Source organism: Canis aureus, chromosome 10 (assembly GCF_053574225.1).
Source record: "Canis aureus isolate CA01 chromosome 10, VMU_Caureus_v.1.0, whole genome shotgun sequence".
Lineage (NCBI taxonomy): Eukaryota > Metazoa > Chordata > Mammalia > Carnivora > Canidae > Canis > Canis aureus.
The window spans coordinates 36,173,919-36,190,656 of record NC_135620.1 but is presented as its reverse complement, the minus strand read 5'-3'; the positions used below and the strand labels follow the sequence as shown (position 1 = coordinate 36,190,656).

General features: G+C 35.4%; 1 protein-coding gene across 12 annotated transcripts in view; it reads left to right on the top strand.

Moving 5' to 3' along the window:
- Positions 1–16,738, top strand: part of NFIB (nuclear factor I B) — a 444,693-nt gene that overhangs the window by 385,823 nt on the left and 42,132 nt on the right. For all 12 annotated transcript variants that reach the window (XM_077911987.1, XM_077911994.1, XM_077911986.1 and 9 more), the window contains exon 7: positions 16,457–16,591. In XM_077911987.1, coding sequence (XP_077768113.1) covers positions 16,457–16,591 — 135 coding nt within the window. The remainder of the gene's footprint in view (positions 1–16,456; positions 16,592–16,738) is intronic.

The following is a 16,738-nucleotide window of genomic DNA, read 5'->3' as shown; positions in this document are numbered from 1 at the left end:
CTTGGATTTTTTTGATTAAATCCATAATTTTCAATTTTAATGGTTACATTAATAGAACTAGATGAGGGACGCCTGGGTGGTTCAGAGGTTGAGTGTCTGCCTTTGGCTCAGGTCGTATCTGGGTCCCCATGGGAGCCTGCTTCTCCCTCTGCCTATGTCTCTGCCTCTATCTCTGTGTCTCTCATGAGTGAATAAATAAAATCTTTTAAAAACTTTAAAAAATAGAACCAGATGAGCTTATTAATGTGCATGCTAACAACTGTCTTTATTCCAGTACCACAGAAAAAATGCCATCTGAAATCTTGTGTACCTTAAGTGACCTGAGGCAATTCAGAAACTCAATTCCCAGTTGATGTACTTTTCTTGAAATCGTTAGATTGCTTCTTTGTAACTTCTGAAAAAACGGGAAAAAGAAGCGATAGGTCTTGTTTTTTTCTTCTAATTCCAGTTACTTTTGTGGGACTAAATATTGTATGTTAATGCCTAGGAATTTAACAAACTGACAAATGGTGTGCTTGGACCTTCAAAACAATGCTTTATCAATATCACTCTGCCACTGCCATTCTAATACTGCTGATTCATCTAGGCCTGCATCTAAGGCTCCTGAAACACTATTTAATAGACATTTATGATACAGTAAATATATTTATAATATACAGCTGGGCTTTCTAAATGGAAAATTTAACAGCTTCTCAGTCTGATGAGTATTTAAGCAACTTATAATCTTAGTTTTATAAAATGTAAATTCAAAAAGATTTTGTATGCAGTAAAATTTTATTAATTACTACACATTTTGGATTTGAGATAATTGGATTCAGTTAAAATTTATCAAATGCCTGTTATTTGCCAAGAAGTTTTCTAGGTATTGGGCACATAAATATGAATAAATTAAATTTCCAGCCCCTGACCTGCTGAGCAGAAAAAGAATTTTTTACTATTTATGAAGAAAGGTTATTCACAGAGAATAAATCATGTAAACCGGACTAGGAGGGGACTCTCTCCATGCCTAAGAACTAGCTTACTTTTAAGCAGTATGAGAAGTAAATCTTTTTGCAAAAATCAATGCATTGGTACTTGAGTACAAACTAGCACTACTTAGTGGTATATTGGTATGTAATTACAATTTTAAGGATAGTTTAAAAATGCATACTGGACTCTCAAATAGGCAATATTTAGGCATCATGTTCTGGTTGCTATGAGTACTAGGAAATAACACTAATTTTTTAAAAAAAACTTACAGTTCTGTCACAGAAATAAGTCTCTTGAGTTAGTCTTTTGAAATTTTAATAGATTTCTGAGCCCTAGAGATTTCTTTCTAATAATTTTTCAAACATTCTCATTAGTAATCTAGTTTTAAATGTTGTGCTAAATGTCAGTTTGCACTTCATAGAGTTCTATGAGGATATAATATTAAATATCTAATGAATTAAACCAAAATTCTCCAGGGAACATGGGCTGGACAATAATAATACCAGCCTAGCATCATGAGTTCAACCGGGCACAGGAAATACAGTGATAGAACCAGAATCAGAGACCAGCATTTCTTAGTGTGAGCTTAAAGGATGTTCATAGACACTCCGGATACAAGAGCATTCAACTGGGTTTGGAAAATTCTATTTTAACAAAAATATAAACTTTTAAAACTCATGATTGAATTTGTATAATGTTTAATATACTGCTGGGTGCCATCAACGTGACTATCCATGAGTGGATATTGACTGTGTTTAAGTTTTTGACTTTAAGATATTTCTTTTTTCCATTCTAGAATCTATAGGAAGGAAAATCCCTAGGTTCCAATTTGGAAAATGGTACTCTAGCCCAAACTACAATCCAACAAATGATATAATCTGAAGATGTCTGTAGAAATATGGGAGCCTTTTACAAATAGTTGAATAACTACTGTCTGGGAGTCATTAACATTAAATGAAGTCCTAGAAAATGGCAAGGCAAATGCTTAGTAATCTTCCTGGAAGAATTTTTAAGCTCCCTTTGGGAACCAGAGAGAACACCAACAATTCCTTACATTCTTAAGATTTGTATCACAAGGATTAAATGTCAGATGTTCAAATATCAAATTTTGAGCCAGACAAAATCAGAGATACAAGTGCTTTTGATGAATAAATGTGAAGAAATGGTTTGGATTTAATGTTCAAGCACAATTTTTAAATTTGGGTTTTATGTTGTTTGTTTAGCTTATTATTGAAACTATCAAAAGTGAACAATGTATATAGTTCTGCCAAACTTTCCATGACCCTCTCCATGTATCATGATGCCATTAGAGAGCAAACCCCAGGGATGCCTTTGTTATGGAGTATTTCATTTTCTCTAGCTACACTGCTGTAGTTGAAAAATCCCAACATGAGCATCTTTCAAACAGAAAGGAAAACAATAAATTATTGGTGAAAACTTTTGTCAGAATCCCTCACACTGCCTACTAATTAACAGAAGTTTGTGCTCCTTTCATGTGTTTTAACCAGGAAGAGCATTTTGGATGGGGCAAAGCTGGGTACATGTTAGAAGGACCAATACTACTTAGTAGGGGAAAGCTATATTCATATTTCTCTGCTCTGGAGACTTAACGATTTGAAAGTGTAGCATTTTGCAGAAAAACCACAATGGATAATTAGTTTGAAAAAATAACAGCTTGCTATTTAATGCTGCGTCTCTAGATTGATAGAACACAGCCTAAAATAGGAAAGTGGAAAACCCATGGGAGACAGTGTACTTCAGTATAATAGCGTGCCATGCAAAGTTTCTTGGAGTGGTAAAATATTTTATTTCAAATTCTTTTCCACGTTAATGTCATGTTTATTTTGAAGTAGTTTAGAAAGCCAGTTTCTTTTGAGTTACTCTATTACAAATATTGTATATAGTAAGAGATTGATTTTTCAGAGATAGAACACAGATTATTAGAACCTTTAGCAAGATGTGGTTCCGGCTCCTTAATTTTATACAGCTAAACAATCTAAGGATCAGTGAGGGACTGTCTTGTCCAGAGTGTCCAGATAATGAATAGCAGAGCTGAGGTCTTCTTTTTTAAAGGCTAACGTTTTTCCCTGTTACCCTGCAACCCATCTAGAGAATAAATATGTAACTTACCTTACTAAATATGTAACTTACCTAAATATAGGGAGAAACAGAGAAATAGGAAAATTTGAATACTGCTTAACATGGCTTGGCAGATGGACAGTTTTTCTGTGGAGTTTCATGAGACTGTTAGATCTTGTGGAACTAAAATGGGAGAGTAATTTATGAGCTTTCGGGGTTCTGGAGGAATTGTCAAAACAAAATTTTGAGATAGTAAAATGTATATATGCTTTTAAAAAACAACTCTTAATATTAGTATCATGATTAAACATTTTTGAACTAAAAAAAAATGAAACTATGAGTGCTTGTGGTAGAGAACTGTGGAGAAGAGCTTTGGATTGAATGTTTAAGCACAATGTTTTAAAAGCTTTTTTGTAATGGAAAATGTGAAAGCAGAGAGCATTGTAAAGTGAACTTCCATGTGCCCAGCTTTAAACTGTTATCAACATTTTGCCAATCTTATTGCATTTACTATCTCTCAGTTTTTTGGAGTTTTCTTCAAAGTATATACCAGACATTATGTCATTTTACTTATTATAAATACCTCTAAGTATTTCTAAAAGATAGTGACTCTTATTTTTAACACAATTCCAATACTATTATCAATGTAATAAATATAACAGTAATTCCTTAATACTACCTAATATATATTTCATGTCCAAATTCCTCAGAATATGTTATAGGCAGTTTTGTTTAAATGAGGATCCAAAATTGTCCATTTACCATATTTGTATTTTCAGCCTTTTTTAACCTATAATACTTATATTAACTATTTAAAAAAATATTTTATTTATTTGTTTATTTATTTATTTATTCATGAGAGACACACATAAAGAGGCAGAGATATAGGCAGAAGGAGAAGCAGGCTCCCCACGGGGAACCTGATGTGGGACTCAATCCCAGGACCCTGGGATCATGACCTGAGCTAAAGGCAGACGCTCAACCATTGAGCCACCCAGATGCTCCTCTTTATTAACTATTTTTATACTAACTCCTTTTTCTGTGTTTATTTGTTGAAGGAACTACAGAAATTTAAAATTTTTGTTCAATAAGTACATATAAATGAAGAAAACCAGATTCCCCTGCCATTTGTGGCTGCCGTTTATTGAGCACTTACTACCCTTGAGGGCTGGGCGAAGACTTTATATGTATTTTGCTTTTCAACCCTATTAAAAGTAAAGTCATTTTACAGTTCATTAAACTAATCATTACAGTGATTAAGAAATTTGACATAAATCACAGAAATGATAAGTAGCAGAGGTAGAATGGGCACCCTTGTTCATTTAGCTGTAGAGCCCTACTCCATACACTGCCTTCCAAACAAGTTTTTGGGATGTGTTGCAAACTAGTTACAAAACCTCTATTATGTTTTTTTTTTTTTTTCTCACAAATGAAACTTAAATACAGGTAAATGCACATAATATCAGAAGGGTTCATGGACTCCAGGGATTCATGAGTGCAATCCTTGGACTGGAATCATGTTAAGAATCTCATTTCCATTTAATACTAAGATGTTGTTAATAAATAATCCTAAAGCCTTGGGGTGTCTGGCTGGCTCAGTTGATAAAGCACATGACTGTTGATCTGGAGTCATGAGTTCAGTCCCCATGCTGGGCCTAGAGATTATGTGTACTTAAAAAAAAAAAAAGTAGGGCAGCCCTGTTGGCTCAGCGGTTTAGCGCCACCTTCAGCCCAGGGCGTGATCCTGGAGACGCGAGATCGAGTCCCACATCGGGTTCCCTGCATGGAGCCTGCTTCTCCCTCTGCCTGTGTCTCTGCCTCTCTCTCTCTCTCTCTCTCTCTCTGTGTGTCTCTCATGAATAAATAAATAAAATCTTTAAAAATAAGAATAAAAAACTATAAAAATAAATAAATAAATAATCCTAAAGTCTAGACTATCGTACGTGTACACACACACACACATATATATGTACATATATTAGTTCTGTTTCAATTTTTTGCCTCATGCTTAGAGCACTATAATAGTGATCAGGAAACTCCCAAGTACTAGTGTGGACTTAGACAAATCACTTAATTATTTTTCCATAATAGTGATCAGGAAACTCCCAACTACTAGTGTGGCCTTAGACAAATCACTTAATTTCAGTAAATGTTGAGTTTTCTCATCTGTAAAATAACAGAATTGAATACTAAGGTCCCTTCGTGTCCAACATTCTAGATTTTGAATTAATTGGAATAAAATAATTTTTAGATCTTCAGTACTTGAGTCTTTAAGCTTCCGTTAACATGGATCATTTTGAAAATTTAGAAAGTTTTCCGATTCCTAAATTTTTTAAAAAGTGTTTATTTTAAATACTCTCCTTGAATAAAGCAATAATTGGGCTGTTTATATGCTTGGAGGCACCATATGTTTTGCCTTATAGCTGAGGAATGTGCAGCTCTTACGAATACATGTCCTGTCCTGCACCATCCTGATACAACAAATGATTGATAGAGATTGAGTTATTATAACAGAACCTTGTTATGGGATCAGTGTCTCCTACTTTGAAAATAAATGACTCAGCCAGACGGCAACATTTATTTTCTCTAAATGACTAGGGATGTAGCAATAGGAGACCATTATCCTGTGACAATATTCTGTTTCATTGACATTATCTCACAAATGTAATTGGTCCATTACTAAATAGAGGTTTTGTTACTGATCAATTTCACGTGATTTCTAAAACCATTAGGATAATAAATATGCCATCATAGTAATTTCATTGACAGAATGTTCTTTTTTTCTTCATTTACATTTGTTAGAGGAAAAATATAGATTTAGGTTGAACTTAAACACTACAATTTATACTGGTTTTGACTACTTTTCCATTAAGAGAAATAGAATATTGTGCAGAGTAATCATATTTGCATTGAGCTGCTGAACTAACGACCTTAACATTTTCATGATTTTTTTTCTCTACCACACTAAACCACATCAAATCATAATTGTTCCTAAGCAATTAGTTTACTACCTCAATTTAATGATTTTATTTGAAATAAGTTCCAGATCATTTCTAGGACTTTCCTGTAAATCCACTAAAGTAACACATCAGTTAAATCAACCCTAACCATTACCAGCAAGGATAATAACAGCATTAGTAACAACAGAAACCTTGAGATGTCTTGTAGCATAAATGTTTCTAAATGCATGGCTTTTCCCCAAATGTTCTCCTCTGAAATCTCATCTGTAATCTTGTTAAATTAGAACTCTTCCAGTATCTTTCTGACTTTTACAGTTAAGGTTACGGTATTGATTTTATTTTATAGTCCATGGCTCTCAGATGCTTAACACTAATAAGCCTCTATAGCCAAGAGGTTTTCCCCAGAGGCATGGTGAATAGCAGCTATTTACCTATGCCAATACTTAATAAGGGACTAAAATATACTCGAAATCCTGCATAATTGTGTGGTGTTTTTCCTCCTTTCAAATGAGGTTTTCTGACATTACTCAAGACACTTTGTCATTGTCTGTCTGTTAAAATGAAATTGCCTAATGGACAAAAGCATTTTGAAGTATTTTTAAAAAGCAGTTTTCATTTATTCAGTATTTATTCTTTTAGCACTGTTCTTCATTATTCAAAGGGTTTTTTTTTCTTTTTCTTTTTTTTTTTTTTTTAATGTCTCAGGAAGGTGTTTGTGAGCTTCAAAGGGGTTTAAGCTTTAACTTTGTATTGGGTGTAGGTGTAGCCTGGAGACTTTTTTTTTAATAGAGATGTGATAAATGGAGACTTGTAGTAGCATGCAGCTTACCGTATTTGGATTGAAATATACAATAGAGAGAGGCTTAAACTATCACAAATGTTTTAAATTGCTGGAGAATACAGTAATATGCACAAGTGTAGTTAAGATTAAATAACTCAGTGATTAAAGTAAGAATTTTCATTTATTTAACATGAAGGCTACCATATTTTCTCCTTTAAAAAAAGAACTGATTTCATTTAAAAAGATTGAAAAATTTAATTGAAGATGCTATCTTATCTCTTCTTAACGTAGCTTGCCGTTTTCCAGAGTTATTTTAGAGTGTGATAAATGTAAATATATATATATGGAGATACTTTCTTAACATGGCAGCTAATTATTTTTTTGAATCATCTGGCATCATCATGAAACTACTGTAGTGGGATTAAGTCCATATGTCTTGTCATAACATTCAGAGCTTTTTGTTAACTTGGAGTGTGTGGGAAAGGCTTATTCACATTTGCCACACAATCATAAAATTTTACATCTAGAAGAGTCTTTAGAAACAGATATTCAGATATTCTCTTTTCTTCACTTGTATTCTCAAAAATACATTGTTTTGCCTTTAGCCAACTAAACTGTAAATGTTAAATGTAAGCATTTCGTTGTATATTTTTGCAACATCCAATACCTTAGACGACCAATAAGGTATTTCCTTACTTTAAGAAGGAAATAACTAGAGGTGCCTGGGTGGCTCAGTCAGTTGAGCATCTGCCTTTGACCCAGGTCGTGATCCTGGGATCAAGCCCCAAGTCAGGCTCCCTGCTCAGTGAGGATTTTGCTTCTCCCTCTCCTTCTGCTCCATCCCCACTCATGCTCCTTCTCTCTCTCAAATATATAAATAAAAATCTTTTAAAAAAGAAGAGTAATAACTAGTAGCATAACAAGATCCAATATTGTCTACCCATTTGTAATGCTCTGTGGAGTCACAGGCAGTATTTTTCCCCAAAAATATATTTTTTACCTTTATTTTTTTTATTGTAATAAAAATCACTTGTGGGTGTTTTAGAAAAAACAATTGTCAAGTATAAAAAGAAAATAAAACTCACTTAAATCCTATCACATAGATTTTTATAATATAACTATATTTTACCATGTCATTCAATTTCTACTTTATGATGACTGCATAATATGCCACCCCTAGTAGTATAGGCATACTGCAAACTTTTTTTTAAAGATTTTATTTATTTATTCATGAGAGACACAGAGAGAGAGAGAGGCAGAGACACAGGCAGACGGAGAAGCAGGCTCCATGCAGGGAGCCCCATGTGGGACTCGATCCCAGGTCTCCAGGATCACACCTTGGGCCTAAGGCAGGTGCTAAACCACTGAGCCACCCAGAGATCCTCCAAATTTTTAAATGTCTACTTTGCTTATTGACGTGTAAGTAGTTTGCAAGTTTTTATATTATAAAGACACAGTGATCATCATCGTATAGAGATCTTTGTGCTTAAATCTGATTATTGTGTTCTTGTATAGTTCTAGTTACTGTTTCCAAACCTAGCATAGTCCCTGGCACCATGTCACCAAGTAGATAGTTGATGAAATTTTGTTAAAGGAATAAATATACACTTACTGTAGAATTACTGAGTTAAATATTGTACATTTCTAAGGCTTTTGAAAGATATTGGTATGGAATCTAGGAAGGTCTTATGAATTTATGTTCTCACTAGTGGTGCCTGAGTGGTTTAATTCCACTGTCATACCCATAGCATTTAAATGTAGCACATGGCTCTAGAAGCAATATTTATATATTTATATATTTATTTATCTATCTATCTATCTATCTATCCATCCATCTATCTATTTTTAAGTAATGCAGCCCAGTGCAGGACTTGAACTCATGACCCTGAGATCATGACCTGAGCTGAGCTCAAGAATAAGTCACTTAACCGACTGAGACACTCAGACACCCCCCTGTAAGCAATTTTTAAACATGTCCTATGAATATTTTTAAAGAACAATGTCCCCATGGCTTTTTTACTTTACCCATGCACCTCTTTTTCATCATTTATATTTAATTGAAACCATTGTGCATCGCATCACGTTCTCCTGTGAGCCAGGTTAGCTCCATTTTTTTTGCGGGGGGGCGGGCAGAATGGGGAAATAGAGACACAGTACCTACCTCAGAGGTTGTGTCTTTCATGGCAAAGGTATAGCCCACAGGCTCTGCTGCGGGACACACTCCCTCAGGGCACTTCCCAGCCATCACTCCTTTATCTATGGGTAGAACTTGGTAAGGCACAGATCCCCTTGGTTCCCCACAGGAAAACAATCGAAATAAATACATCAAAGCTTAGGGCTGGACTGTCCTAGGCTTGATAATTGCAGTATTTTACATAACGTTTATATGGTTATAAATAACCTTTAAACTTCCTTCTCCTACTCCTGATTTACCCCCAGGCCAGAACAGAGGAAGAGAATCCTTGGTTTCTGTGAGCACTCAGTTGGCAGAGTTGTGTTCCTTGCCTTCTCCTTGTCTTCTGGGCACCGAGCCCAAGCTGTTTCCTTCTTTCAGGACTGACTCTGGATTTATGGCCTGACATAAAAGTATCAGATTTCTAGCTCCTGAACTCGTCCCACACCCTAGATGTGGTGGCCTCTCATTTATTACAAACCAGCGTTATTATTTTATGCAGATTGTTGTTTCTCATGTTGTCTTCCAGCTGCCACCGCGGCACATTAATGGACTGCAGAGATTCCCGTTGAGCTGAAGTTCATTTTCCACTCTCCGTGTTTTGTATTGCTTGACAGAGGTTCAGCAGAGTGAGGGATGTGTTGACCACCCTTGCCTTATCCCACCATGAATGTGGTCTCCCGCTCTGAGATTTCCTATGTCTAGGGTTTTTGTAAATTTCTAAAACTAGGGGGAAAAAATACATGAAAGTTTAAAAAAAAATAAGGAAGCCTAGAAAGCTATGAGAGGTATTGCCTTGGCAAGAGTTGTCAGTATAACATAATCTTGTCAAACCTGAGTCACGGAACTATCAAAACCAAGTTGTACCACTTATGCACTTTACTTGTTTGGTCTCTGTCACGCTCATCCCAAAGGGTCAGGAGTAACAGAGGCCTCCCTATTGCAGTTTCATTGCACCTTGAGTTTTCTTCTGAAAAAACAAAAAAAAAAAAACAAAAAAAAAAGACAAAAAACGGGCAGCTCAGATGGTGTTAAGCATATGCCTTCAGCTCAGGTTATGATCCCATGGTTCTGGGATGGAACCCCACATCGGGCTCCCTGCTCAGTGGAGAGTGAGCTTCTCCCTCTGCCCCTCCTCCCTGCTCATGCTCGCTCTCTCTCAAATAAATACAATCTTAAAAAAAAAATCCTGTAACATCTGTTCAGCAGCTTGATAATATAAAAAATAAAGAAGACATTTTTAACAATGATGGTAGCTCCTTAAGCAATTCATAATAAAACATATCTTAACTTAAATACTGGAAACCAAGAGAAGCCAGCAAATGATGACTTGAACCTAGAGGGTTCATTTGGACTTGTTTCCAAGCATGGTGCATAAATAAGAAAGACGACTTAGGAATATGGAAAAGGATTGCACTGTTAAAATATTTTGAGACTGTTTCTTTGTTAACTAGATAGAACTATGTTTTTCCAAATTATAGGAATGACACAGTTAATATATTTTAATGTTATATCATGCTGAAATTAATAGCATCTAGAACACTTTTATGCTTTTACATAATTGATTTGAAATAGTTGTAAACTGTAAGTGTCATTATAGGGAAGAAGAATAGATTTTTTTTTAAGAAAATAATGTGTTTTTTATGTAGGTGATAGAAATTCAATTTGTAACCTTAATCTATCCAAGCATATTGGAAAAGTTAACATATTGCTCTACTATATGTAAAAAAGGAGCAGGTGTCCCAGACAGACAGGTGTTAAGGTGGCTGTTTGAGCTTGCCCTAGATCACTAGTTGACTTCAGTGAAGTTCTACTAACAGGTGGCTAACTGATTGGAGTGCCATGTGACATTTATCCCGGGAGCAACTTGGATGACAGGCTGCTACAGACTGAGGAAGGGGTCTTTGCTTTGATGAAGAAATTGCCAAAACTCATGTCTCATTAGTGTTTCCTAAGGTTCTTTGGAAGTGAACAACAGTTTAATTAAGGGCTGACGTAAACACGTTTCTGCACACTTTCCCTGCAGCATTTTATCACATTAGAATTGATCAAAATTGTTGCCTTGGGCTGACTTGAACAGATATACATCTGGAGCGCCATTTGTGCAAGCTGCTGATGAGTCGAGTGCATACGCTGTGTTTCACAGCAACACTCTTCCTTTGTAGATGAAATTACCTTGTTGGGAGATGAGTTGATCTAACTCTTTATTTGCTTAAGCCTTTATCTCTTTGAAGTGATGCTGTGAAATGAATGACACATCAGGGCTTAGGATGTATGTATGTCCCAGTGCCAAAAAAATTTATACTTTTGCTAGTAAAAATCATGGGATGACTTGATTTGCAAAATACTTATTTAAAGCTATGTTTAAATCTAAGTGAACCAACTTATATGGGTGGAACTTTTTCCTACCTAGTAATCTTTTATGATGTATTTGACTTCACAATTGGTTGCTAAAGCCATAGCTAATTGTCCAATTATAAATCCAAACATGGGTATAGACACTGAAGAATAACACCATCAATGTGAATCTTCCTTTTTTTTAAATTAGCTTTGTTGATTTCTGTCATTAAGTAGAATCTTCTGTATAATCTGATATCACAATTGCAATTAGTGAATTTTTGTATTTGTATTTGTAATATCTGTCCTTTCTGCTGAACTATAAGAATTGCCAAGTCAGGGAGCAGGTGGTCTTATTTAACATCTTGAACTTGAGGCCTTGTCCTAGCTTCTCACACTTATTAGAAACTGAGTGACTAATTTTGTTTTCTCTTTTTGCCTTACATACAGTTACTTCTCATTTGATGAGATCTGCTCATGCAACCATGCATTTTCCGATATATGGACTGGTTATTTTACTTACTTATGTACTAGTTACCAGTCCACCATACAGCTTCTTTCGTATGCACGCAATTCTAGGATAAACTGCCTAGATGCAGTATCTGCTCTACCTCTTCTACTGTCTTTCAGTGCTAGATTTTTTTAAAAATTCTCTCCCTGAGCATGTTCTTCCAGCCTCCGTATGTCTTTTGACCCTCAAGTCAAGCATACACACACACACACACACACACACACACACACAAAGGATAGAACAAGTACAAAATAATCATAATAATCATAATAATCATAATCATAATAATAAATCCTTCAGATGATATCAGACACAAACAGAAGATCATTAAGGAAATCTATACCTCCACAGTCCCAGGAGTTGTTGCTTGGAGAGAAAATAAATCAAGGTAGTTCAATGGATAAAATAATGTTATATAGCTGGAATAAGAGGGGAGAAAAACATCATACTCTAGCCCAAGGGAATATCATCAGTGGAGAAAGACAGAGTTAAAAATTAAAAGTACATTCCTCCTGGTTTCCTCCTCCAGGAGGCCATAAGTAAATGAGTTTAGCTAGAATTTAAGCAAAATGGAATGGTAAGGAAAAACTTACAGAAAAATGTGATACCATCATAGATCTTAAATTGAGGAAGATATTATCAGAAGGAGATGATTTCAACTACTGGTTTTGCAATGAACTATGAGGAGGAAGGCTTGGAAGGAGACTGGACAGGCAGTTTTTCATTTAACCAGGTACTAGTGAAAAGGGCTTAGTAGAAGCTACAAGAAACGGAACAAAAAATATACTTTTGGAAAGCATTTCCTTCTTGAGATCAGTTCATTTATAAATTGTTACTTTCCAAATCCAATTAGGTGTCTTTGACAGCAACCCCTCATTGGTCTTTGCTTCTTTCTCATGGACCACCAGCAATTCCTGCCTCCTTCCCACCACAAGAAACACCACATAATCCTTTTCTTATCATCTTGCTTCTCTCGCCAACTTCTTTATTTCATCTATTATTCAACGTATGCATTATTATGTATGTATTATTATTCAACTTTTTATATATTTATATATTATTCAGCTTTATTATTATTCAACTTATTTTCAGCTCAATCTTTTTATGTATTATTCTTCTAGCTTGAGGGACAATACACTGTGAAAAGCATGACATTTGTTTTTCTCCAGAGAAAGGTCACTTAAAACCATCTCTCCTATATATTCATTCCTCAAACATTTTTTTTTTATTTTTGTAGCCTAGACATGCATTAAAAATAGAAGCAGTATCATTTTTCAGTTTGGCATGAGGTCTACTAGACTGCAGACATTCAAAATAAAATTAAAATCAAAACAATACAAGTTTGATTCATGATTAAAATGTAATAGCTAGAAACTCTACCCTTACTTCTCCCAGATAATTGAGATTTTATTTTTATTCTTTCTCTATTGCAGTGAGTTTTTTTCCTGTGGCCGTGGTGGGTAGTGGGTCGTTTTGTGTCCCCCAAACACTTAGCATATGCCTTGCACAAGCAGGGTACCAGTGTATCTTTATTGATTAATGGGTTCAAAGATAATTTCATCTAGTGGGAAGACAGTGGTGATTAAGCTCACTTTCCATATTATCATTCTTTATCTTTTTAAAAGAAGTAGTGTCAGTATAAACAGTAGACCTTCTCATTCTTACTTTTGCTTTTATAAGTTCACTTGATTGTTTGAGGAGAAGACAATTTGTGGTCCCTTTTACAACTTGAAGAGTGAATTTTAATTTGTCTGCCCTGTTGGCCTCGGTAATTCCTTTGTGTGTTCTGAACATGAAGGTACCATTATTATTCAGTACATGCCTAAAGAGAACCTGAACAATAAATCGACTTGTAATAATTACCCAGGAAAGCCAAGTGTATTATTTTGAGTAAGAAAATGCAAAGGCTTCATTTCCCAAAAATTACGTAATCACCCATCTTCTTGAACTTCTGACAAACACCCTTGATTTATGTGCTCTTTACAGAAAATTACTCAGGTGAATTCAGCTACATTTAATGAAAATTTGGAAACAGTACAGTACTTGCAATAGCCTTGATTGAGCGTCCCCAGAAATGACAGAACTATAATAATATTCATTCTGTTGCCCAAGCTCTGGCATATTTCATTATTTTTCAGTAATGTATAGTAAAGGCTCTATTGCTTATATCTGGAGTCTTCTCTTTTTTTCAAAGATTATTTATTTGAGAGAAAGAGAGAGTGAGAGTGAGAGGAGAGTGTGCAAGTGAGAGGAGAGGGTGAGAATCTCTAAGCAGACTCCCTGATGAGTGTGGAGCCCAGTGAGGGACTTGATCTTATGACCCTGAGATCATGACCTGAGCCCAAACCATGAGTAGGTTGCTTGACCAGCTGAGCCACTCAGGTAGTCCTAGATGTGGAGTCTTTAGAAACTTATTACACTGGTTAATTTTATTTGAGATCTATATTTAACCACAGGTAAAGCATGAGAGTGTCAATAGATTTCTTTTTCAAATAGTTAATTTCAAATTAAAAATTTGGAATAGAAACTTACTACATTATCTGCAAAGTGAGGGATGAAATAAAGGTTCTTTCCTCTCCTGAAGACCTATATATGTCTGTGATTAGCTTCTAGCAGGCCAAAACTTCTATTTGTAGTATTACCTTTTCAAATCATGTAGCTTTTTAGTGAAATTAAGTATTATTTTTGGCATTTTTAAGGGACCTTAGCCGAAAGGAACTTTGTTTTGTATGTTTTTAAATAGTCTCAACAGTTTTCCTCTTTCTTTTTTGTAGCAGCATTAATTGCCATGGTTTCATTAGCAATTTCTTTTCTTCTTTTTTTTCTTTTTGTGAAAGATATAAGGAAATGGCTCACCAACGCATCGAAGTTCTGATAGGTTAGTGAGAAAGCCAGTTAATCACAAATTATAGCTACAAATACACCTGTCATTTTTTGTACACTGTGATATCTACTGTTTTAACAGTTACAATTCCATTCTTTAAGTGCCAGTGTACTGAAAACACATATTTAATTTCATTGGATGCTTTTACCAGTGCTTATGTGATTTTTCAAATGGCAAATCATAATGATCACCAGTTTCTTACATTAATAGCACCATAAAAAATTTTTAAATAGCACTGTGAGGTTTTTTCTCTTGTTAAGTTAAAAAATGAACATTATGTATGTATATGCATGTATATATATTTAATATGCTAAAGTTTTAGGTTTCTAAAAATAAAAAGTTTTTTCTCTTAGAGATACAAATTGAAACATTTTATAAGTGAAATTATGTGCTGTCTGCAGTTTGCTTCAGAGTGAAACAGGAGGGAGTGTAGATGGCATAAAGGTGAAATAAGATTGGCTATGAATTAATAATTGTGGTAGTGCTATCTACCATAGCAATTTTCACACTGTTTTATAATTACCTTTTAACTTGTATGTATGCCCTCCCTCCCTAGTTTTTAAGTTTTGTAGAGGCAGAAACTTAATCTAATCTAGTTAACCATTGTGTCTCCAGCAACTGGTGCAGTGTCTGGCATAAATTAAGCCTTCAGTAAATATTTATGGAGGGAGTATATTAATAAATCTGTCATCTTAAGGGGTCCCTGTGATTGCTGTCTCCATTTGCCTAATCCATCCTCCATGTAGTTTCGGGAAGGATAGCTTTAAACTGTTAATGTGTGATCATATTTTGCTCATCAGTAGCACTTCCCCATCAAGGCAAGCATTCAGATATCTATACACAAAGTCCATGGCCCCTTATTGTGTGGGTCCTGCCAGCTATGCCATACACTACTTGTACTACTTGCTGATGTTATTGCCTCCCTTCCTCTGAACATTTCCTCTGTCTGGGAGTATCATCCTCATCCACATTTTAAACACGGTGCCACTGAGGCATCTTCCTTAACCTGGGAAGGCTAAAGTGGTCACCGTCCTTGTGCAGTGAGGCTGGAGATGTAGCAGCAAACACAACACCTCAGCTCTCAACACACTTTCTCCCTCTCAGCGGTTGACAGCCATTTTCTTCTTATCATTCTCCTCTTCACTGACAGTGAGTATCCCTACAGCAGTTACTTTGTATTTTTCATAACATCTTCACTTTACCTGGCAGATAAAGGAGGCCAATAAATATTTGCAGAATGAGCAAATTAAGGAATGTACTTTTTGTAAAACAAGTAATGAGTTTTCCACAGAAGATGTTAAATCAATGATAGACTTACCAGCATACCCAAAGGTTGTTTTTCACATTTGCACCAGGTTTTCTTCTGTTTTTTTCCACAGTGTAGTCAGCAGGTCAAAAGACAAACCCCAGAATCGTATAAATCTAAGAATGAAATGCTGAGGTAAAAAAGACCTTAATGTGAACCAAGGCGCCAAGGGAAACATGATACTTAGCTTTTCAAAAGTTCAAGATTTATTTAGTAGGAGAAATAATTCTGATGATAATTTTAATAAAGCCTTGGGTTAACTTCAGTGGAGATTGTTTCTGACAGATATTTCAAATCTCCAACATTACTAGACATTTGACCCTCCATACATATTTTGTAGAGAGCCGAAGTACAGAAATAATGAAATGTTAGAAAATGAGATCTCTTCTTATATTAACATGAACTTTGTAGCTAAAGGAGGTCATAACGTTTGGGTTTTTCCATCTTCCTTTTCAGATATGTCTTCTCCGACTACTATGAAGAAGCCTGAAAAGCCACTGTTCAGCTCTACATCGCCACAAGATTCTTCCCCAAGATTGAGCACTTTCCCCCAGCACCATCATCCCGGAATACCTGGAGTTGCACACAGTGGTGAGGAGTTTCAAGCATAGAGGAGAAGCTTATCTCTTGTTTTCAGAGCTCACTCTCAGGGATGGAGCAAGAGTTATAATTACAGCTGGGTGGCCATATTTTCTCAACCAAAAGAGGGAGGGTCAGATCCAATCAAATATTTTTTTC